Genomic DNA, 25,364 nt, shown 5'->3' on the forward strand with positions numbered 1-25,364 from the left:
AAGGAGATTATGTTGAAAAATAAAAAAAAATCTACCAAAAAAAATGGTTTTTCTATCTTTTTCTAAGGACTTATTGACCTACTCTCGTACATAGAGCTCTAGAATTTCATCAAAAACCATGGCTCAAAACTTACGTTGATTTGAATACTGAAAACAGAAAAAAATCTGAAAATTATTCGATAAGCTCAATAGTCCGAGAAAGTAAGGTCGAAAAATCTGTTAACTATCAAAACTTTCCCATAACTGATTTTTCATTTTTAAATGAAAATATATTGACCCAGCATCACTCTCCTAGATTGTCTAATAATTTCCACTGGAGCTTCCGACGCAGCTTGCAAGCACAGCTCATCCCACCTAAAATTCAAGTGATTTATGCTCGTGTCATTTTTGGATGTGTTCTTACAAAAAAATCGTAGAGATGAAAATTGAAGCAAATCTTATGCTCTTGAAGGTGACATAAATAGTTTTTTCAAAAAAAAACTTTCCGATCTTAAATTTTCCAAAAATTGAAAAAATTTTCGAAAATTATATTTTTGGCTGGTAATTATAAATAAAATATTAATATCGAGGTCAAAACATAGATAAACATAGAGGGCAAACTTCTAAAAATTTACATTTTTTCAGATTTGGAAAATTAAAAATGGCGGCTGCGCAAATTGGAAACAAATTTTTTTTTTTCAATCGCATCAAAATTTATGAACATTAACGATATTGAGAAACGGTTTATTGCAGTCGGCAGAGTGAAAGTTATATTTTTATAAATAACATAAAGAAAATTAAAAAAAAATTTTTTACATAATTTTTTAGAACATTTACCAAAGATAAAAATTTTTCCATCTAGTTTTTTCTCATTTTGGCGTTGAAAAATTTGTTTAAAATATGTCTTCACATTATAAATATGTGTGTCTTTGAAAGACGAGTATTTAAAAAAAAAAATTTTTTAGATGGGACTTTTACAAGCTGAGATAAACAAATTCAAAGTCTGTTAGATTCTGTGATAATATCGATTGAAATTTTCAAATTTTGATCACTTCGCTAGGTTTTCGAATCCCAACTCAACTTAAACACAAATTTTCATTTTTCTACCGTCAATTGGTCCATTCAAAAGAGAATAGTAATTTTAGCTCGCTCGGCCAAACGGTGCGGCGGCAGCTGCTTAGCGTTGTGGTGGGGGGTCAGCGCTCGTTCGTAGTTGAACGAAGCTCAAGCTTTTATTTTGGTTTTCTTTGTAAAAATTTTGCATTTGTGGTTTGCTAATAGTATGGTTATTATCAAACATTACATATTGCTAGAAATAAGGTACAATGATATTTTTAATTTATATCTATAAATCCATTTGTTATATATATTATACATAATTCGAAACGTAGATACTAAGAATAATATTTATTTACAAATTTACATCTATTTTCTACAAATTCTCGCCCTTTTTGGTCTCTGAGGAAGTGGCTCTGTACAATTTTCCTCGTCATTATCATTAGCAAACAAATCCTCATCGATATTATTGCTACTATCAATTGCAAGTTCACAATCGAGTAATTGACTCGTATCAAAATTCGGCTCATCACTCAGAGTTTCATTATCATCCTTGTCATTGTCAAGTACCGTACTTACAATTTCGATGTTACAACAGTTTTTGCCTTAGCAATTTTTACATAATATCGTGCAATGTATGCCAACTTTTTTACAACCACACCTGGAAGTAGAGCACCCTGTGGTACAAGAACACGAAATAATTTTCAATAATTCGTCGGGTACAAGTACGTCATCAGTCATTTCTGGTGCGAGGCCAAAATTATCAATGAATTTCCAACCCCAGTCGGTAGGCTTCATTTTGTCAATAATGGTTTTATCCTTATCCCACAACGGGAGTTGATAAAACACTTAAAAGAATGAAATTTCATTGCAGCAATGTGGCAATTCACTTGTTCCTTATCTGCGATCAAGCCAGTGCTTATACACATAATTTCTTGTATCGAAGTAAAAGGACACAACGCCAAGCAGCAGCCGCCGCACCGTTTGACCGGGCGAGCTATAGGATTACTGTTCTCTTTTAAATGGACCAATTGACGGTAGAAAAATGAAAATTTGTGTTTAAGTTGAGTTGGGATTCGAGAACCTAGCGAAGTGATCAAAATTTGAAAATTTCAATCAATATTATCACAGTATCTAACAGACTTTGAATTTGTTTATCTCAGCTTGTAAAAGTCGCATCTAAAAAATTTTTTTTTTTAAATACTCGTCTTTCAAAGACACACATATTTATAATGTGAAGACATATTTTAAACAAATTTTTCAACGCCAAAATGAGAAAAAACTAGATGGAAAAATTTTTATCTTTGGTAAATGTTCTAAAAAATTATGTAAAAAATTTTTTTTTAATTTTCTTTATGTTATTTATAAAAATATAACTTTCACTCTGCCGACTGCAATAAACCGTTTCTCAATATCGTTAATGTTCATAAATTTTGATGCGATTGAAAAAAAAAAATTTGTTTCCAATTTGCGCAGCCGCCATTTTTAATTTTCCAAATCTGAAAAAATGTAAATTTTTAGAAGTTTGCCCTCTATGTTTATCTATGTTTTGACCTCGATATTAATATTTTATTTATAATTACCAGCCAAAAATATAATTTTCGAAAATTTTTTCAATTTTTGGAAAATTTAAGATCGGAAAGTTTTTTTTTTGAAAAAACTATTTATGTCACCTTCAAGAGCATAAGATTTGCTTCAATTTTCATCTCTACGATTTTTTTGTAAGAACACATCCAGAAATGACACGAGCATAAATCACTTGAATTTTAGGTGGGCTGAGCTGTGCTTGCAAGCTGCGTCGGAAGCTCCAGTGGAAATTATTATACAATCTAGGAGAGTGATGCTGGGTCAATATATTTTCATTTAAAAATGAAAAATCAGTTATGGGAAAGTTTTGATAGTTAACAGATTTTTCGACCTTACTTTCCCGGACTATTGAGCTTATAGAATAATTTTCAGATTTTTTTCTGTTTTCAGTATTCAAATCAACGTAAGTTTTGAGCCATGGTTTTTGATGAAATTCTAGAGCTCTATGTACGAGAGTAGGTCAATAAGTCCTTAGAAAAAGATAGAAAAACCATTTTTTTTGGTAGATTTTTTTTTATTTTTCAACATAATCTCCTTTTAGCTCGATACACTTTTTAAGACGTCCTTCAAGTTTTTTTTTAAGCCATCAGAAAAAAATTATGTTGGAAGTTCCTTAAAATAGCCATTTGTTTGTGTTATGACCTCCTAATCCGGTAAGCCACTTTTTTAGGTTTGGGAATAAAAAGAAATCACTAGGTGTCAAATTTGGTGAATACGGTGGATAGCCATTGAAATGTGCAAGGGGAAAACTCAATAGCTTCTGTCCGCCACAGCTATGCCCCGCGATTTTGGGTCCTATCTCTGTTAAGGAAACCGGCGCTATATCCCGCAAACACAAACCCACCGCGAACGGCTGAAAAAATTAAGGCCAGGCGATCAAAAAATGACACACATTAATTTCATATATATATATATATATATATGGCGATTCGCTTTGTGGATAAGCGGACTCGCTCACACGCAAAGTGTGGCCAATACATAAATTAGAATTAAAATCAACAGAAAAAAATTACAAAAGAGTGAGCGTATTCGCTCACTCGTGGAAACGTGGTAATTGAGCGTAACTTAAGCGAAGAGAACACAAGCAAAGGTCGCTCAGTGTCCTCGATGTAAACGAACGAAATCACGGTCGCGAATTTCCGAGCGAGGGCTGGTGCAGAGATGAAAAAATTAAATGCTCTGGAAAGTGACTCACCAGGCTCCGTCGTACTCCGATCGTAGTAGTGCATCCATGTTTCGTCTACAGTTATTAATCGACGCAGAAAGTCATCCAGATTATGGTGGATGTGTGCCAAGAGGGCCTCAACATGTATTACTCGACTGCGTCTGTTAAGACTCAGAGCAAACGCGGCACCCATCTTGCCGAAATTTGTCTCATGTCCAATTTCTCATGCCAAATGGAAATAACTGTATCTTTTGACACCCCTGTGGCCTCAACTATTTCGCGCAATTTTATTCTTTAGTCACTCAACACAATGTCGTGGATTTTATTGATCATTTCCGGAGTGCTCACGTCTACAGAACGGCCTGAACGATATTCATCTGCAGTCGATTTACGGCCACGTTTAAATTCATTTACCCAATTGTAAACAGTTGCAAATACAAGAGCACATACACCATGAACTGCATCTAACTAAGCTTTGATTTCTTTCGGTATAAGGCCTTTTAAATAGAAATGTTTTATTACCACTCGGAACTTACTTTTATTCATTGTTAACATTGTGATCAACGATAAAAACGGAACTACTCGAGGAATCTAGTTGAAACTTCGGCAGCACTTTATTTAATAGTGACGCTTGCTGATGTAACATAAGATGGGATACTTTGAGGACCATCTCTTGGATTTTATAAAGACTTATTAACCTACTCTTGTATCTTTTTCAGTTTTAGTCCATATTTGAGAGCTTGCTTTAACGATCTATAATGAATTATGTAACGTTCCTTATCGTAAAGCGATGTTAAAAGTTTTTCCTGTTTTGATCCAGGAAGTGTATCGTATTCAGGATAAAGAGGAAGGTTTTTATGTTCTTCATATAATTCTACGGGATACTCTAGATCTATTTCTAAAATATAGCCGACCTCATTATCATTAGAAATATTATAAAAATCTAATTCTAACGTCACAGACCCACTGGAACATTCCATATGGAAGTGCTTGTATCATGGTCCATCAGTATAGGTTATTGACATTAAAATACATCAAGATCTTACCCTGCTCTTCCTTATTATATTCTAAGCCCATTTAACGATTATTAGCTTTCGAATATCTATTACAACATTGGCTAATACCTCCTTGAATACCTTTTTAAATGAATAATACCATATCCATATCAGTAAAGAATTCTAATTCAATATTTGTGAACTTTAACATGATACCATGCTGATCCCGGTGTTGTGTAATAGTGCGTTGGGTCAAGATGATACGCATCCATACAAGTTTTACGGAAATTCTCGAAGATATCTGGTAAGAGTAGTTCATCTATTTTTAGATATAAATCAGAATATTCTCCCAAATCTTTAATATTAAAAGCATTCCATACACTTTGAGCATGCTGATAGTTAGTTTCAGAGATATTGCTATCAGTCAATTGGCTTTAAAAATCTTTAAGACAAGGTGCTCTGTCTACTTCAATCTATCTAAACTATAGACATTCATATAGAAAAAGGCCTTTTCTTTTGAGCAATTCTATTCGTGTTTTGCTATATTCGTCTTTACCAAATTCATACTCTAAAATATCAAGCTTAGTTAAGTATGAAGCTAATATTTCTAGAAACGATGGCATAAAACGAAACGAATCAATAAAGCGAAAACTACTAGTACTATCCTTAACTGTTTTGGTGAATAATATATATCGCTCCTTGTTTTCAGTTAGAACACTACTTTCCCTTCAAAGCCTGGGTTTGAAGCGATTTCAGTTACAATAAAATGGGAGTCATAGCCAGTAAGATTATGAAAGACGACAGATAAAAAATAAGGGATTTTGTAGTTTAAATTAGAACTATTGTGGGCTGCCCCTCTAAATCTACCCGTCAAATAATAGTGATCTCTAATTATTTTTTGACTAGCTTGAAAATATTTTTTACAAATGTGACATACTTTAGCTATTTTGAAATTCATTTCATTGCATCATAAAAGATATTTCTATAGTATTTTTATATACTTCTTGCATCTAAACTTGCAATATCTTGAACTGCTTTATCAGCCATCTTCGTCTTTTGTAATTTTTCTGTATGACTTGAATGTAGACTTAGAATCATCATAAGTGAATTTTATATAAATATTAACACTAAAAGTTTCATGCTTTTGAAAGGCTCGTCCATCTTCTACTGGTTTTAACAAGTATTCATAATTAGTGTATATAACAAATGGTACAATTTCTTGTCGATTGTTACGTTTAAATTTAAGAATAGAATGATCAGGTAGATTAACTTTATATTTATTTATATTCAAGCAATCTACGTCATGGATTTTCAGTTTTTCCTTATCATTGAAATAGTGAAGGTAACGTTCACATAAATACATTTTTTAGTATGTTTTGTTAATCGACTTCGAACTAGAGTAAATAAATTTTTAATCCATACATAGTGGAATTTCAATTTGAAATCTTCATTGACAGTTGGACTTTAAGAATTTTCATCAATGTTATCACTTTGGAGTAAAAGAAGATTTACATGCTTAGTTTACTTTGCCTTTGTTATATAAAAAGGTGAGATTTCGCATTTTGATCCATGTTTTTTATGCTTAGATAGAGAAAGAGAGCGCTATAGTCCATCTAACTACAAGATTTGGGATGAGGAAAAAGCATGCAACGTCTCAAGATGGGATTAGTCTAGAGACTGAGCTAGTAGTCTCCAGTCTTCAGCTAGGGTAGCAGTAGTGCCTTAAAGGTATTGATGGTGGAACGAAAAGCCGTATACCCTCTGCTAGAGAGAGTAGCGTCCCCTTTCATCTCCAAATTAAATTGCCTATAAATTCTACTGTTCAAAGAACTAGGCTCTCTAGTACCTAGGGACAAATTCGTCCTGAAATATACATATATGCTTAAGCGTAGGGCCCTGTTCCTAGGGATAAATCTATCCTGAAACATATATGCGTATCATCAAGCCACGATGAATCAGATCAAGAGAGAAAGTGAGAAAGAGAAAGAGAGAGAGAAAGCTAGCACGCGCTCCCCACCACTGTGCGTTACCAACCCACGGTGAATCAGAACGAGAGGGAGAGGGCACGCGTTTCCAATCTCCGCACGCTTTTAAGCCACTCGGAGCTACAACTACAAAGAAACTACGCGTGTACTTCACCACCGCCACGCGCTCGAGCCCTAAGCCAAATAGGCATCTAGTATACACACTGAGAACTATACAAGGTATACGTCGCAGTGGCTCCAATGGTAGAGCGCCGGCCTGTGGACCCAGAGAACGCTGATTCGATTCCCCGACGCGTCCGTTCATTTTTTTTTTTAAACAATTAAGAAATCAATCTCTCTATAAATTAATTCCAATTTATCAATAATCTACGGACAAATCTGTCCTGAAACATGCATATATGCTTCAGCATAGGAACCTACTTCCTAGTGTCTCTAAAATCCTAGGGAAAAAACTGTCCTGAACCATACATTACTTATCTACTGAGAAAAATGCGTCTAAATTTTAAAGTGAGAAAAACCGATTTTTCAGAACTTACATAGAATCATCGAAACTAAGCCCATAAAGCGATGGTCCTTCTGTATTAGCTAAGTTTAAAGCCTCTCTTAATTACGCCTAAGTTGAATTTAATTTCACTTAAGAAGTTGCGTGAAATGAAAAATATGATTCACATAGATGGGTAGATTAAAATGGGGAAATCGCTCTCCCTTCTAAATATATTGCTTTGATCGATTTTAAACTTTCAGAGAGTACTTTCATTGAGTTTTACTTTAAGATGAAACAATAACAAAATCAATTTTTTCATTATATTAAACCCACATAACCCCGTTAGCTGGAAATTTTAAATAAATTTGCTACTTATTTTCCCGAGAACAAGCAAGATCTTGACAAAGAGAGTATATAGTAGAAAATAATAGAAATGATAATTGTTGAATAGTTTACTGACGCGATGTCTTATACGCATATCGACAATCTGTACAGTCGAAGCCGCGAGAATAACACTCCTCATTGACTATGTAATAGAGGGTCAACGAATCTCAAATAGAAATATTATTCGCGAAGTTTCCTCAAGTCGACGTAGTTTGCTACATCGGTGCGCCGTTTGAAACTCTGCTGATTATCTTCGTATCGATCCATACAGAGCTGAAACAACAACTTAGACGAATTCTTAGGCTTACAATATTATTTGCGTAGGAGATTGTCTAAGGTTGCTTTTTTGTTATAAGAGAAACGGTTTTATGAATTGAGTTCTTAGACAATCATATAGGAAAGGAAAGTATTGAGGCTAACCACTGAATGAATGAAACATATACGAGTATCACGAAAGGGTTGAAAATTTATATCACTATATATAGTGTTTATGTTGGTAAGCAAGTTTGGACAATAATCTTCCTTAGCTACGAAAACAAGAAAATTTATACTCATAGCAGAGGCCTCTTTTTACGTTGGGCTGTCTCTACAACGCTATTTTTGTAAGTTTGCACAAACTTTGAATAAGGTTTAAAGCGAAATCGCGCATGTAAAGTAAATAGTTTGTGATATAATAAATTAAATTTAAAACGCAGTGTTTTATGATTGCTTATAATGGCAAAATCTTCTGACAAAGTTATAAACAACTAAGAATAAATAAATGAATAAGAATAAATTTTCAATAAATTCATATGCATTGTTTACACCACAAATAGCTTATAATACACACAAACTTATTTAAGATCAACTTCATCAATTTAGCCAATTGAATTTGAATAATAATTAAATTATGAATTCCTAAATTATTTCTTTTACAAATGAAAAATGGACGATCGGATAACAATCGTTTTGACTAATTTTATAAGTGTGTTCAGTTAGATCGTTATGTCGCAACGCAATTTTAAATGTTTAAATAAATTATTATCAATATTTTATTTATTAATAACTTTGTTCAAAAATCAATTTATCAATGCATCAAATTCTTGCTTCTCTTTCTGAAGATGCAATCAGCGCATAGCAATATTTGAATTCGTTTTAAACTTATATATTGCAAAATTATTCATGATTTATAATTGGAATTAAAATTTCGCTGAATATTAATTAATTGATACGCAAAATAAGCTTATATTTAGAATCAACGTATCAAAATTAACTGAAGAAGTGCTTTATTGATCGAAAAAACTTAGAGCTACAAATTTTGCATAGCAAACAATATATTTCGCATAGATGTGACTCCACGCTCCTTATAAGGAAATGATTTTGATTAAATGCTTTAACACAACTAAGTGTATATGTGAGGTAGTGCCTTAGTTTTGATAGAACTTTTCCTTATTTTCGGCTGTATGCTGGATTGCCGTAACTCTATGAAAAAAGAAAAGAAATTAATCTGATCAGACTATCGTAATAATTTACTGTTTCCGCATATTAAGGAGCGTTATAGATTAATTAAAAAATATCACAAGTCAGCAGTAGCTGACCATAGTGGTTCCACCAAGATATATTTAGAAATAGCAAGTAAGTTTTACTACTGAAATATGCAGATTCACATACACCAATTGATACACGAGTACTGTTAGATTCAATGCTAATAAATAAGATGTTAATTAAAAGTCTCATAAAATAACACACAAAAGGGAGTTCAAGATTAGGATGGGAAGGTGTGTGCATTTATAATAGATACACTGAGATTTAATGTAACTAGGGACTAATTTATTCAAAGAAAAATAATGAATAAGAATGCGTTATATTTAGCCGACGGAATAACATTGGCACAGTAAATGCAGGTAGAGAGAGTCATAAAATAATTACATGTATGTATATATATATATATCAGTGATCAATTGAGGCTCGCAGAGCCTATGACGCTTCGCACGCTTGAATGGCCATTCAGGTAAATTTCACACTTACTCGTCCTCGCAGGTGATTTGAAAGGAAGGTGTTGCCCCACACACACACGGACGCACCGCAGCCCTGACATCTCGGGCACACACACGTACTGCGGTAACACCTAAGTTGTCGAGCTGATGAGCAGAGTTGAATCTCGGGTAACACCTCAGGGATGCGCAGACGTCGCCAGCCAACGCAATTGGCCCTTACTCTCGATGATGATCACACACTCAACCCCTAACAACAGTTTAGAAGCAACTCGGCGCTCGCGCACACTCACACCGACAAGAATAAGCAGAGTTAGCCGTGCTTAGTTGATGAATGTTCAAACGGAACTGCCTAACTATACTCGATTTGGCATCGAGGGAACCGAGGGAAGCACGGAAAACTCCTCCTTACTCTCTGGGCCCATTCCCTGTGGGCCAATTAGAACCCAGCGATTTTTATGGCGCGCGTCGGTCATCAAGCAATTTGAGTTTCCCCAAGCGTGCTGAGACCGAGAATTGCTCGGTGTTGGTACATGTGTTTCGCTCTTATATTTTTGAAAAACATCATAAATAACGGACAGCAATTCGAGCTGTTTAACAGACGAAAGACATATGCAACGCGGGTTGTTGAGGCGAACGGACAAAAGTGCTGTAACCCTCTAATCGCGCTCATTCCTAACAGACGTCATGCAGGCCAGCGCGGCATTCGTGATGATTTACAGACCATCGTCGGTTGTTTTTTTTTTTATATATTCTGCTCTCGAACCATCGTTTTACACATGCACACTCTCTCTATCTTACCCTTGAAGCGCAAACGGCGCGAACAAGTACAATAAATGCCATATAATTAAACTGAAGCGTCGTAAAATAAGATAGTCGAGGTTTGTTACTAGTTCATGACTGAAATCGAATGCAAAGATGTGCATGGATTTCTTTGGATCAATGCAAGCAACTGAAAGGTTAAATGAGTATATTTTAGTTTTGCAAGATATTCTTACAAAATATTATATATCCATTCCCGTGCAAGAAGTTAGTGCAAAAAAAGTAACCTGCGCCGATGAACAAATACTGCAGAGTCGTCATGCATTCACAAAGTCAAGATGGACTCGAACGTCTAAACATTGCAATAAAAAAATATATAAAGATATATCTGTAAGATAACCCTTAATGGGATAAATATGTCTATTTCTTCAAATATTCCCAGAAAGGAAAGTTTCACCCACGACATAAAGTCAAAATATAAAAAGGAGCAAAACACGTGTGGCCTAAATAAATCGAATAAAGAGAACAATAAGTGATGAGATGTAGATGAAACCTATAAAAATTGAATATATTCTTGAATAGTTTGCCAATAACAGGATCTTGAGCAATCGGCTGCACGCTATGTAACAGCAGTCCATTTTTTACGTTTCCTTACTCTATGCCTACAGACGCTGAAGAAGATATACTCAAGTAACCGATACTACAAAAAATTTTCGTCGCGCACTAAAATAGGATAATATATTTAATTGAGTTATTTAGTTATTAATATGTAATATTAATAACTAAATAATATGTAATTAATATGTAATATTAATAACTAAATAATATGTAATTAATATGTAATATTAATAGCTAAATAATATGTAATTAATATGTAATATTAATAACTAAATAACGTGAATTATGTGCAACAAAATTCGAATGAGCTCATTGGTGTAAGCATGATACCGAACTCAACACAAACTCGTCAATAATTCGTTGAAAAGCAATGATGCAGTATGCAGTATCTTTCATTGTTTACACTAGACATGGTCTATATCACTAAACCTACCGACATATTATATATACCTATCGAATTGCGGTCAAATGACGGCTTTTGAAATAAACAATTATAGTCTTTTCCAGTTGTTTGTAATTAATACAGAATTTAGCATAAACAATAAACACAATAATTATCATATAATAATTAAAAAACTTATTTTTCGGGCTTTAGGAGCGGTTGTTTGACCGCTCTAGTAGGTTTAGTGATATGTACGATGCATTAGTACTTTAGTCTATAATTATAGCGTTGTACATAGAAATCGTCTTCCGAAAAAGAGAATAGCATACTTACCTTCGTAATGTCGTTTAAAATATGTAATGTTTAAGTCGCTTTTTCTATTAAAATTTACCCGCTATTCTATTTACAAATTGTTTATAAGTGGATCTGGGAGGCAAAATTACTATGGCTACTTAGCAGTCTACTAACCGTGCAGATTGTGATGTTCGTATGCGAGAGAATTTGATATGGGAAAGAGAAGATTCAACACAAGAGATTACGCCAACAAATAAATTAAACAAATTTTATTGCTAGCCCACTTATAAAGGAAAACAAGAGAAACAAATACAAAAAAGAAAGAGAAAAACAAAATTCGAGGCCAGGCAATACCACGCACGTAATAACAATCGGACAAGGCGGCATCGTCGAAGAGGCACTAATTTTTTCGTGCAGGCATGAATGCTTGCCCGCGTCAGCGTAAGTCATACGTACGCACGGTAACGGCGCTGTGGGGAAGCTTACGTTGCCACCGCTGTCCTTAATTCTGTTGTTGCTTTTCCTGTTTCTCCTTGTAACTTGAGTTTCCGATGTCAGCTGGTGAGGCGCCGGCAGAGCCGCTGGGAAAGCCGGCTCGCATGCACACCATGCTGACCCTCTCATGCTCGCCTGCGGGCATACGCCTAACGCGAGCCTCGAGTACGTTCACTCGCACATACGTTGAGCCGCACCCTCGTCACTCTTCCGTGCTTCCTATTTCTTCTCCATTCCTCTCTCATCACGCCATCTCCGCCTTCACGATTTACCAAAATCACTTCCGACTCCACTAATCCGTACCTCAAACAAACAAACCGGGCATAAGTCGTCAGTTCACGCACACACACACACATGCATCCACTCTGATGAAGGTACGCATGCAAGTACCAAGAAGTAACGAGCGGAGAGGTTATTGCTAGCATAACAGCTTTCCCCGTCATAGACATCAGAATGAAAGATCTGTTAAATTCCTCTAACCTAATCATAGACTTTCATCACTAACGTCTTTATGATCAATAACTAAAAAAACTATACGAATGTCAGATATTATTTAAAATTCAGAAAAGATAGGTGGCATAGTGAAGAGATATGAAATGGCTAAAAAAGAGATCATGGTTGTTGGTAATAGGGAAAATAAGCCAATTTCTTTTTGGAACACTAGATAAGAAAGTAAACAAGTAATTAAAAAGATTAATAGATTCATCAGCAAATTCTATACACATACACAACACAGAATGTCATGCATCCCTCTCTTTAATTCCTGTCTGAACAAATGTATTAAATGAGTGAAGTAATTTCGAAAACTGCATCCAATACGCGATAACAACAAAACCGCACTATTATCGAACTCATAAAAATTTCCGATGTAGAAATAATACTAATGAATTTGGAGTTAATATACCGTGTACAACTACCACTCGTCGATTACATGGATTATCTGCTATTTAAAGCATTATCGCTACCTCTGTTACAATGGTCTTCCAACATCGCATCAACATTCACATATTGAGCCTAGACAGCTTAAATAAACGCAAACGCTTACACACGATATCCGATTATCAGTTACTACTGGTTATTCTCTGTAAACTCCACAGAACAATTGTAAACATGGAGCAATTTGTAAATAAGCTTATAAATATCAAATGACAATCATTGGGACAGGAATTCTCACATTACTCTTAGGATGTTACTTACTAAGATTGTTTGACTATCAACTTCACATAAAATACGACAAGGTCAACAGTAAAAATTTTTAATTCTACCACCCTGAAATTAACAGCATTCATAAAAAATAACGATAAAAAAGCACATATGCAAATAATGCAGAAATTTCGACATGACACGGAAACTACAATAAGTACAACAGATAAAACTGATTTAAAACCACACCCAAACCCTCTTTACTACGGTAAGAACTTTAACGAAAAATACGAAAGGTGCATAATCTTGAAAAATATAACTCGGTAACCTTCAAAGTCAAATCAATTTAATTGATATTTATGTATACAACCATAACAGTTATTACAGTAATAATAATATTGATGATCTTATAGCGTTTTCAAACCCTGGGGGACCTCTACTATTAATTTACCAAAGAATGATTCCAGGTACCGTCATGTCACAAAGCCAAGATCAGGAAAATAATGAGCAACACTCAGTGCCCTTGCGACGTCATCATCAATCGATAACCTCGGTTACATATATGGCTAATATATCACAATCAGTACTCGTCAATTCCCATTTAACGGGACGTCATATGATCAATAATTATTTAATCGCTTGACTCCTTGAACACCATCTATGAAAATCAAGAAAATCAAGTCAAAACACCATATATTCGAAAAGCAGAAGAAATCAATAATTTTAATAGTTATTACGATATTTAAGATATTTAACTATATAATCTTATATTATAAAAATATGCAATGCCATTATTAAAATCATAAATAAGAAATGTTTTATGTAAAGAGAGAGATCAAAACACAAGAATTATTAAGGGTAATGACAAGTCGTAGCTTAATAGTCTTGTCGCGCTTTACCTAAATTCAGTACACAAGCATACATGCCCTCATTACAATATACGAACACTCCCGGTCATCTGATCTCAACCGCTCAGTCTCAATAGACAAACTTTAGCTTAGTCGTAGAAACAGTCGTAGGACAGTCGTAGAAGAGACATTAAACCAAGCACTAATTAAAATTTTGACTGCAATTCCTTACATTATGTAATTCATTTTATAGTCATTTCACGCATTATTGTGTACAAGGATCTCCAATCCTCCTGTTTCTTGTTGTCCTTCGTAAAGGACGACGGACCACGATCTTGGATGTATCATAATTGGGTATACTTGAAACGTTCGACCTGCATCAATACGTCGCATAACTAAATGTTTATACATTGTGATAGCATGCCAACTTTCTCATCGATACACGATATACGAATACGATATACGAATACGATATACGATACACCGATATACGAATATTGAGACGCAGCATATAACATTTTCAACAACGACACTACATATTATTAGCTCGATTAACGCTGAACGGCAAGCCTCGTAACCAAATTTCGAGTAAATTTCCAGATAAATTATGAGATAAATTCGCCTTTATTTAAACTTGCACTATATCTAAAGATCACGGATTGTATGGATTTATATAATACTGTGCACACACTCAAGGCTGGAATCCAGAATCACTGCTGATTCTAATTGCGAGCAGACTCAGACTATCAACCTGTACGACTAGTCGTATTGTTCTACAAAAATTCTCAATCGCCTTTTAGTATCGTTACTCAAACAAGTATAAACCACGCGATGGCTTGATTCAATTTCACCTGACGCGAGTACTAGTCAATGGTTATTGAAACAATAAGACACAATCTCTCTCTTTCTTTCTTCTTTATTTTGGAGCAGAATCAAAACTACTTTTTGGTCGACATCCGTCTAATTACTTTATTCCTGTCTTTGCGATTATTTCCATTGTGGAACAAATTAAGTGTCAAGGTTTTTCAACTTGTGGCACTAATAATATAACTAATAGATCTCAATCTCATTTTTTGGCGGACAGTTATCTGACTTTTTGTATATTTTTGGGGGTAATATAAATAATTATTATATAGTGTACTAGATAATACAGTAAGTTTATGCAAAATTTATTTTTCACAGAAATGTTCAGATTATAAAGCATCGAAGGTGGCCACATTCGCACGCACAGAGCCACCCGATACTCAAGTGACTAAGTCAGTAATAGCACTTCTGCTGCATTATAACTGGAACAAGTTCAGTATAATTGCCGAGCGGCCTTGGTTGACGGTAGCAAAGTCATTGCAGGAGCAGGCAACCAAGAGTAACCTTAGTATCAATCATTTTCTTAACGTGGAGGATAGACATATATGCTGTGAGGACAGACTCCCTTGCTGTCAAGGTGGTGGCTGGTTCTCCATTATCCAGGATACCAAGAACATGACTAGAAGTCTGCGTTTCTCTACTACCATCACTACTAACCCTTATCAAATTCACTCCGAACCTGTTCTCTAATCGAAGTGTTCTCTCTGTCTGTCTGTCTCTTGCAGTTTACATATTCCTAGGCACACCTATCTCGCTCATTGAGTTCATGAATGCCATGCAAAACCAGCGACTCCTTGACAACGGCCAATACATGGTTATTCACGTGGATATGATGACCTATACACCAAAGGAGGCTATGAAGTACTTATGGAGTGAGTAAATAGATTTACGTCATTTTTACGCAATTGAATAAATAATTATTGATCTATCAGTTCGTTAATTAGTAAATTGCGTCGTTCGTATATCAAATTATTAATTTACTGATAGATTATTGAACTGATTTATTAGAGCCCGATCACTATGAGAATTTGCGAAATTGTCAAGATCCTAAGGATAAGGATTTTTTAAAGAGGGCTAGATCGCTTATGGTGGTTGCCTCTACACCTCCGACGCAAAACTATGAGGAGTTCACGCAGAAGGTTCGGAACTACAGCAACAAAGAACCCTTTAACTTTCCAGTACCTGAGCGCTTCCTTCTTGATAAGTTTGAAAAGGTAAGTGATCATATAACTGAGTAGAACTGATAATTTTTGTAGATATTGCCGACTCAAGTCGATTAACGTGTATCGCAGCACGTGTCTATTTATGCAGCCTATCTTTATGACTCCGTAAGACTATATGCACGAGCCTTAGATCAATTGCTGCATGACTATCCAGAACTTGATGTTCAAGAAATAGCCAGCAATGGTACCCTTATTATCGAGACCATTATTCGCAATCACACATATCAAAGCATCAGTGGAGCGACTATCAAGCTTGATAAAAATGGAGATTCGGAGGGAAATTTTTCAGTCTTGGCCCTTAAAAAAGAGCCTCTGCAAAATCAGAATTTTTCTTGCAATTTCCAGATGAAGCCCGTCGGACAGTTTCAACAAGGTGAACATTTGGTTAGTATTACTTACTCGATTTATTTCTCTTAAACTTCCAAAAATATTTTTAAGTTTGTGGAAGTTCCATTTTAATATAACTATGGTAAATTATATATTATGTTAAATTAAAAATAGCTACACTTTAAGGTTCTTCTTAATAAACTTCTTGTTAAAATGTATAAATATTATATATAATAACTTGAAGATTTCAATTTTTTTTAATTTGAAACATTTGTTATTAAAAATAACTTTATCGTCATTTGAGTAAATTTAATGAATATCTGAGATCGAAAATTTTTTTGTAATTATCAAAAAATTATAATTTATGTGAATGCTGATTCGATAAAAATTTTAATGATATAAAAGTACTTTGTAATTTTTATACATTTCCATACATATCATGGATAACGAATTAATGATATAACTTTAGAAACGATTGGAAATCATTTAAAAATTTTTTTTTATATCGAAAGATTTGGTTTCACGTTTATATTAGAAAAATTTAGATTGTGTTTAACATATTATTTTGTAGGTTATTTAGATTTGATAAGAGGTTAGGTCAAGTTATTATATATGAGATGTTGTAAGTTTTGACTCAAATCTTTTTCATTTAAAATACGAATCATTAAAAAATAATAGCAATAAAAAAAACGTAAACACCTGATATACGGGTATTTCAATTTATTATAAAAAATATTTCATTTAATTTTTTAATTATTTTTAATTATTGTAGTATTTTTATTTAAATTGAGAATCGGGATTTTTGATTGATTTTTTCAAAGTTTTATAAAAATCTATCCAACAATAACCCTAATATACAAAAAAGTTTCTGAGTCACACACCCAATACATATAATACAATGTAATGTAACTGCGTGTTATTTTTCGTGTAAAATGATGAAAAATAAAAAATTTAGTTTTTACAGCACACCAATTAACAGAAAACATAGTAATCGAGGAATTTTAATATCGAATTTGTATTCAGCTGTTCCAAATATATTGGGATATATTAAACTGACATTTTTTTCGTTAACGTTGAAATAATTAATTTTTTTATTTACTTATTTTTTTCTCTAACTAATAATACAGACATACCGACCTTCGGAAGCTGTGGACTGGCCCGGCAAAAACAAACCTGAGGCTGAGCCAGGGTGTGGTTTTCTAAATGAACATTGCCCGAAAGATGATACTCACGTACGCAGTATCGTTGCTGCAGCTATCCTAGCAGTGCTGCTTTTCTGTGCAGGTGTCATCACTATGAGCATCTACCGTCGCTGGAAAATTGAACAAGAAATCGAAGGCTTATTATGGAAAATAGATCCAGCTGATATACATGGCTATCCTCACCTCGACAACATGATGTCTTCTCCCAGTAAGGTAAAATATTTAAGGTGTTTTTACTTTCGTACCAGTCGCGTACTTATTTTATATTACTCTATTAAGAAGTATTTCCAACAAGAATAAAAGTACATAATTAGTGTTAAATTTGTACCAAAATAGTGAAAGAAAATTTTTATTGTAATGGTGGAGTATTAATCAATAATTCTTCCAGAGATAAAATTCTTGTTTTATTAAATAAGCTCCCCCTTGTGAGGCTAAAGATCGCCTCGATCTGCAACAAATGTTTTTGTTGAGCAAAATTTGAATGTTGTGTATGTAATATGTCGATATAAGCGCTGGGTCAAGCGTGGGAGTTGGAATCCGGGCGAATAATGGATTAGAGTGTAGAGATTACAAACGAATAGAGTTGAGCAAATAATCAAGTAAACATCGCACAGATATCACGTGTTTTTTATTCCATTCCAAATGAAAACGCAATGTCGAGATAGACTGAGAGATTTTCAGTCACATATAAGGTCATATACCAGAGAAAGAGGAAGAGAGAGAGAGAGAGAGAGAGAGTTGAGTTTGCTTTATTTTACCATGGGGTGAAACCCCGTCTGGTGTGTTAAAAATACAACAGAGTTATATAATAGTTTTAAATTATTAACCACTAGTTATTACATCGCTTGAGATATACTTGCATAAAGTATCTATCAAAGAGAAATAGTTTCGTATAATTAAGACTAGATATAATACAAATAATAAGGAATAGCAGTTTAATAAATAAGAGTTATAAATAAGTAACAACTATGAATAATAACAGTAAATTGAGGTTTATAAATTCACTGAATTGATTGGTTATAAAGATTTAATAGCTTATTCATTATTGCTATGCAGTTTAGCTGTTGAGTAGGAAGGTAGTAGAGTAAGATGCAGTAAGTTATATTAGGATAATGGTCAGGTACTAAAAGATAATTATTCGAGGGTCAGAATTGAGCCACATTGATAGTGAGTGCAGAGAAAGGGATGTCATTAAGTGCAGTTATGGGGGTGAGATTCTGAAAAATGACCTTCGACATCCATACTTGAGTTTCAGCAGTAAGAAGTACTACTCTTACTAGGAGGATTTCGTCTGCAAGTGTGCTGTAATACGTATACTCTATAATTCGAAAAATATGTATCAAGGTAGTCAGGCTTTGATGCAGATCATTCTTTAAAGCATAATACCCCAAGGAAGTGTACATGTTTAGTGGATTAAGTAAAACAATTGAACTGGATTCTATGTAAGGTAATATTTTTCGAGGCAATAATATGGTCATAACCTATTACTAACTTGACACAGGCATTCTTTGTTATCTGTAAGTCAAAGACTCTCGTTTTCTCAAAGTCTTGTTAAACTATTGAGCAATACTCAAAATGTGGGAAAATCAGTGTTTCCACAAGTTATATATTCAAAGTAAAGAATAATGATATTTTATAAAATTTTAAAGAAAGTAGTAACGCATAAACACTCCTAACTATTGTATGAACATGGAGCTTTGAATCAAGAGTATTTGAAATAATAACACCAAGATTGGAAACAGTTGTTGAATAGAGAATGCCAATTCTATTTTAGATAATGCGAGGGGGCAATGATATATTAATCCTTGCTATATACACATCACTGCTCATAATAATTACCTTTGTTTTTAACGGATTTAGGTCTAATCCAATTTGAGAAGCCCACTGAGCCCACATTTACTGCGAGTTTAGTTTTACTAATGGGATTATAGAGGTTATTATATACACAATATAGATATATTTGTGTCTCATCTGCATAAATAAGAATCAAATATTTTCTATATGTCAAACAAAATAAGGATTGTAAGTTTCTTATTGTCCATAGCTTGTCTGATATTGTTGGTCAGTGCTATTAAAGCTGCTTTAGTACTGTGGCCGTGACGAAAATCAGTGTGATGGTGGTTCACAATATTATTAGATTTGAGAAACCTTGTAAGCTGGACATGCACCAAGCGTTCTAAAATTTTTGAGGCAGTGCAGAAATAAAAGTGTGAGATAGAAGAAAAATTATCTGAACTAATCGCAGCATTAAAGAGATTGGTCAGATAAAGGAGAGAAAAATAGATAGATAGATAAGCTTTATTTAGCCGTGGGGTATAACTCTGTAGTTACACTGAAAAGTTAAATGGAGGAAAATTGCAGACCAGGTAACAACCAAGTGTTAGGAGCTACTCTGATGATGGGGTGAAGGCGGAAACGTTGAAAAGAAGAGCGATAGACGGTAGTTTCAAAAGCAACGGAAGATTTGTGAAGTGATCGGTGTCAGCTCTGTGGCAAAAAAGGATCTGTTCCATCACCATTAAGCAGCCATACAACCAGAGTTCGGCACAGCGAGTAATATCAAACTCGGTGATGATCAACTAGTTAAGGAGGTATATACCATAAGCCGCTGTCAAAAATTCCAAGCCTCAGTTCTCGAAGCAGTATATGAGAAGGCCATAGGTGGATTACGGAAAAAGTGCTTCAGGTTGAGAGGATTTGGTGTTTTGACGTAAGTTGTAAGGTAGCTCGGGTATTGACAGCATAGTTTTGTATGTGCGAAAGATGAAAGAGATATTGCGCTGACTCTCAAGAGATAGCCACCCCAGACACAATCTATGAAAGATAACATGGGAGACAATGCTTGGTGTGGGAATAAATGGTATGAAGCCTGTGATGAATCTGACACAAGCGTTGAAAGCTGTTTAAAGGGCCAGAGTTCTGGACTTGTAAATTTTCATGAGGCATACGAGGTGTGATCAAAAAGTAAGGTGAATTTTGAAATTTAGCGGGCTACGTCCGTTCGATCTTCGACTTTTTTATTTGGTTATGTCGGTACACTCGTCTAGAACATACGTTCCAAATTTCAGCTTTGTAGTATGTTTGGTTTGTTTGTGAGAGGCATCAAGGTTAGAAGTGTTTTGCGTGCTCCACGATTTGCTGCTGTCTAAAAACATGGATCAAAGAGTTTGCATTAAATTTTGTGTGAAAAATGGAATCAAATGTTCCAAAACACTTGAAATGCTGAAAGTGGCATACGGTGAGTCTACTTTAAGCCCAAAAATTGTTTACAAGTGGTATAAACTCTTCCAAGAAGGCCGAGAAGACACCGACGACGAACCTCGTTCTGGACGCCCCAGCACATCAACAACTGATGAGAATGTTGAAGATGTGAAGAAAATAGTGTTGAGAAATCGTCGAATTACCATTAGAGAAATTGCTGATGATATTGGCATCTCATTTGGTTCGTGCCAATAAATTTTGACGAGTGTTTTAGACATGAGACGTGTGTCAGCGAAGTTTGTTCCGAAATTGCTCAATTTCGACCAAAAGAAACGCCGCATGAGCATCGCCCAAGAGCTACTGAATGACGTCAACGATGATCCAGATTTACTCAACAGGGTTATAACAGGTGACGAAACATGGGTATACGGTTATGACGTCGAGACTAAGACTCAATCGTCCCAGTGGAGGCATTCTGGATCACCAAGACCAAAAAAAGCACGCCAAGTTCGATCAAATGTAAAGGTTTTGCTTACAGTTTTCTTTGACTGCAGGGGCGTGGTGCATCATGAGTTCTTGCCACAGGGTAGAACAGTAAATAAGGAATATTATCTGCAAGTTATGCGCAATTTGCGCGAAGCAATCCGCCAGAAACGTCCGAATTTGTGGAAAATTAAAAATTGGCTTTTGCACCATGATAACGCCCCTGCTCACACATCGTTGCTTGTGCGCGAATTTTTGGCTAAAACTAACACAGTAACGATGCCACAGGCACCGTATTCCCCAGATCTGACCCCCTGTGACTTCTTCTTGTTCCCAAAACTGAAGAGGCCCATGAAAGGACGGCGTTTTGCCACTATTGAGGAGATAAAGACGGCATCGAAGAATGAACTAAACAAGATCACAAAAAATGATTTTTTGAAATGCTTTGAGGATTGGAAAAAGCGTTGGCACAAGTGCATTATATCCGAGGGGGATTACTTTGAAGGAGATAAAATAAAAATTGATGAATAAATAAATATTTTTTGAGAAAAATAAAAATTCACCTTACTTTTTGATCACACCTCGTATGTAAAATGGGGAAAAATTAGTGCTTGCACCAGGTATTTCTTGTCTCAATGGTGAGTGATCTTCTGTAAAACTTCAGGGAGTTTAAGCCAAGGTGAACTCTTTTAACAATGTTGCAGATGTGAGGTTTCCATTGACGAGTTGAGGTGATAGTAAGTCCTAGACTTTTGACTGATGATGAAAATGGTATCTCAACATCATCAACCTTAAGCTTGGACAATGAGTTAAAGTCAAAGGATGAAACATGATGTTCGCTTCCAACAGTCATGACCTTTGTTTTGGCGACGTTGAATTGGAGGCCGTTTGCTCCCGCTTAATCCGCAACCATCTGAGCATTCAATTGAACCTTCGTAAGACCCTCAATAATCTGGGAAGGGATGCAGTGATGGCAAATCTGGGTGTCATACTCGTGGGAGATTATTAATGAAAATGGCGAACAATAGCAAACCAAGGACGCTTCCTTACGTAATTTGCGCCTGTCTGTGCACGTAACCACTGAGAAACGGAATTCCCAAGTTCAATGACAGACTGCACTCTGTCGGTTAGGTAGCTAAAGAACCATCGTAGGACGGAGTCACCAACGTGACAAGCTCTGATCTTAGTAACAAGTAGGTCATAAGGTATATTATCGAAGGCCTTTGAGAAATTAAAGAGGACAAGGATAGTAATTTGTCTCCTATCAATGGCAAACCTCATGTCATCAAGGACACCCACCAAGGCGGTCTCAGTAGAGTGTCCCCTCTTAAAACCAGCTTGTCTAGGATCCAGAAGATCATTAGCTTCTAAATGATCAGAGAATTGTCGGTGCAATATTCGTTCGAAGATTTTTGAGGGTTCAGACAACTGCGCAATGGGCCTAGTATCAGGAGACTGGGGTGATCTGACTTTGGAGAGAGAACGAATGAGGGTGCGCTTCCACGTGGAGGGAAAAGTGAATGATTCAATAGACTTATTAAGTCTAGTTGAGAGATTGAGCGAATAAGAAGTGTTGATTGTGCGTCAAATGGATCAAGGTTATGTTGTGCAGGTTGCGAAAGTAATGCAAATTCCAGGGCAAGATGTAAATAATTATGCAGAAAACAGCATATGCTTGTTAGTCCCGTGGAAGATGCACTACCTGGAACAGTTTGCTCGAAAGAGTGATGCAGAATAGTTAATAAACTGTGAAAATGAAAGAGTCGTTGAAAAGATACTGCGATGCCTACTAGAGAGAAAGAGAGAGAGAGAGAGAGAGAGAGAGAGAGAGAGAGAGAGAGAGAGTGTGTGAAAATTAATAATAGATCTCCATCGAGTGCCGAGCGTAACAAAGAAAACATGAGAGATTCATGGGCGGTCATGAAGATGGTCACTGAAGAGCCTTTTGTCGTTGTCGTACACATAGAACCTCAAAGATGGAAAAATTGAACAAAAATGACAATAAAAAGTGAGAAAAGCTTTCATTTGCTATTACAAAAGGTATGAAAATTAACTCGATTTAGAATCATCGGAGTAAGATTATTTTTCACTCAAGTTTACATTTTTTTACGAAATAAAATTGTTCAAATTTATTTATACAATATTTAACGTACATTAATATAAACAATTATATGTTTTCCGTTTGTGGAAATTACGTTCAATTTTTAGGTCAAATAACAGTTTTTTCATATCCTAAAATCGAGGTACTAAATTCTATTCCAGAAAATATGATTCACATATCCTTGAAGTAATTCAGGAGTCACACACCATTCTAGGACGATTGACAACACTGTGGTCGTTTTTGGCTAATTTTTTACTTTTCTTGTAGAATAGAAAGTTTCATAATCATTTTGAAAAAATGCAAATTTCATTGTCTTCTATAAAATATTCTGTTATTATGGAATATACACTTCGAAAAAATCGTACCCGCCATCAGTCATTATTTTTATAATGTAAATCCGATAATATGACGTCTATTATTTCTTCAGCGTCTTTTCGTATAAGAGTTAATTTTTCTTTTATATTACCTTTCTCAATATTAAATTTAAAACTATGAGATTTGTATAAATTATTTTAAAATGTAGCTATTTCAGTTATATGTTCACGGTAATTTTTGGCTCAGCTTTTTTGCCAGTAGTACAACATATGAAATTTGTAACGTTTTATTTAATTTGTCTCAATAAAAAACCGCTTGTACTTTCAAGATTATCAAATCATCTAATTGTTCTTCTAAAAGAAAAACATTTTAATTCTTTACTATTGAGAATGATTTTTTTCATGTCCATTAGAATTTAAGTACTTTAAGTACAAAGTTTGTCGTTTTGTTTAATTTTATACTCACACTTTAAGTGAAGAGTATGAATTTAATTAAAATTGCCATATTTTCATTGACTTTTAAATTATACAGTTGATATTACAATACAGAAATTAGAAGAAGCATCGTAGTATAATACATTACTGTATTATAAACGGAAACATAATTGTTTATATTAATATACATAAAATTTTGTAACGAAGATTATGGCCGTTACCACTTGGATAGCTTGCGGTTATCCGTACAAGTTATTAAAAGGGAGAATTCGGGAGACCTGAACGCTCCCACAACTGAATAACGTGCCGAGCAAAAATACGTCAATCGCACGAGGCAGGATTCGGGATGAGGAGTGACTTTGGTAACAAAGAATGTGACAGCGACTTAATGTTAAGGCCTTTACTCGGTAACACAACAAAAAATATGTACAAATGGTGATTAAACCCTGACCCTCATATTACGTACCAAAAAAATCACGACCTCAGATGGGGGGGGGGGGGCGGAACGGTGTCAATGTTACCCACCGATCCCCTTAACTTTATTTCTAACAATAAATTCGCCCATACATAACGATTAACGATCGCAACCTTCAGTGTAGTTGGCAGGTCTGCCACGTTACACGTCGATAGTTGGTGCCCGAAGCATACGATAGAGAGAGAGAGAGAGAGAGAGAGAGAGAGAGAAATTACGGTACGGACTTCGCTCGCTGCTCTTCTGGCAAAATTTTTGGTGACGTCACCGACTTCTTTCATTGTCTCCCTGTCATCCGTGACCGTCATTCTTGTGGTTGTTGTCACCGCTGTTGTTGCTATCGTCATTGTTATTGCTGCTGTTGTCATTGTTAGTGGCGCTACTATGATTTTCGCTGCTCGATAGTCCTGACAGCAGCAATAGCCGCACACGTGCATACCGCGAAACCCTATCGGAAGCTTCATATGCACCGTTATACTAATAAAAAAAAACGGGTAACGTCCCAGCCAATAATACAATCAACTCCGGACGTGTATCCAAAAATGATCACCGAGAAAGTGCAAATAGAATTGGCAGCCAGACTATGTGTGAC

The 25,364-nt window shown here is 35.1% G+C and overlaps 1 protein-coding gene across 4 annotated transcripts in view; it reads left to right on the forward strand.

The window, feature by feature from the left end:
- Positions 1-25,364, forward strand: part of LOC131674304 (receptor-type guanylate cyclase Gyc76C-like) — a 1,727,826-nt gene that overhangs the window by 338,596 nt on the left and 1,363,866 nt on the right. For all 4 annotated transcript variants that reach the window (XM_058952904.1, XM_058952926.1, XM_058952919.1 and 1 more), the window contains exons 4-8: positions 15,333-15,639; positions 15,740-15,886; positions 16,023-16,228; positions 16,307-16,621; positions 17,692-17,979. In XM_058952904.1, coding sequence (XP_058808887.1) covers positions 15,333-15,639; positions 15,740-15,886; positions 16,023-16,228; positions 16,307-16,621; positions 17,692-17,979 — 1,263 coding nt within the window. The remainder of the gene's footprint in view (positions 1-15,332; positions 15,640-15,739; positions 15,887-16,022; positions 16,229-16,306; positions 16,622-17,691; positions 17,980-25,364) is intronic.

Source organism: Phymastichus coffea, unplaced genomic scaffold, assembly GCF_024137745.1.
Source record: "Phymastichus coffea isolate CEN01 unplaced genomic scaffold, Cenicafe_Pcof_1.1 PCOF00014, whole genome shotgun sequence".
In the NCBI taxonomy this organism is placed as follows: Eukaryota; Metazoa; Arthropoda; class Insecta; order Hymenoptera; family Eulophidae; genus Phymastichus; species Phymastichus coffea.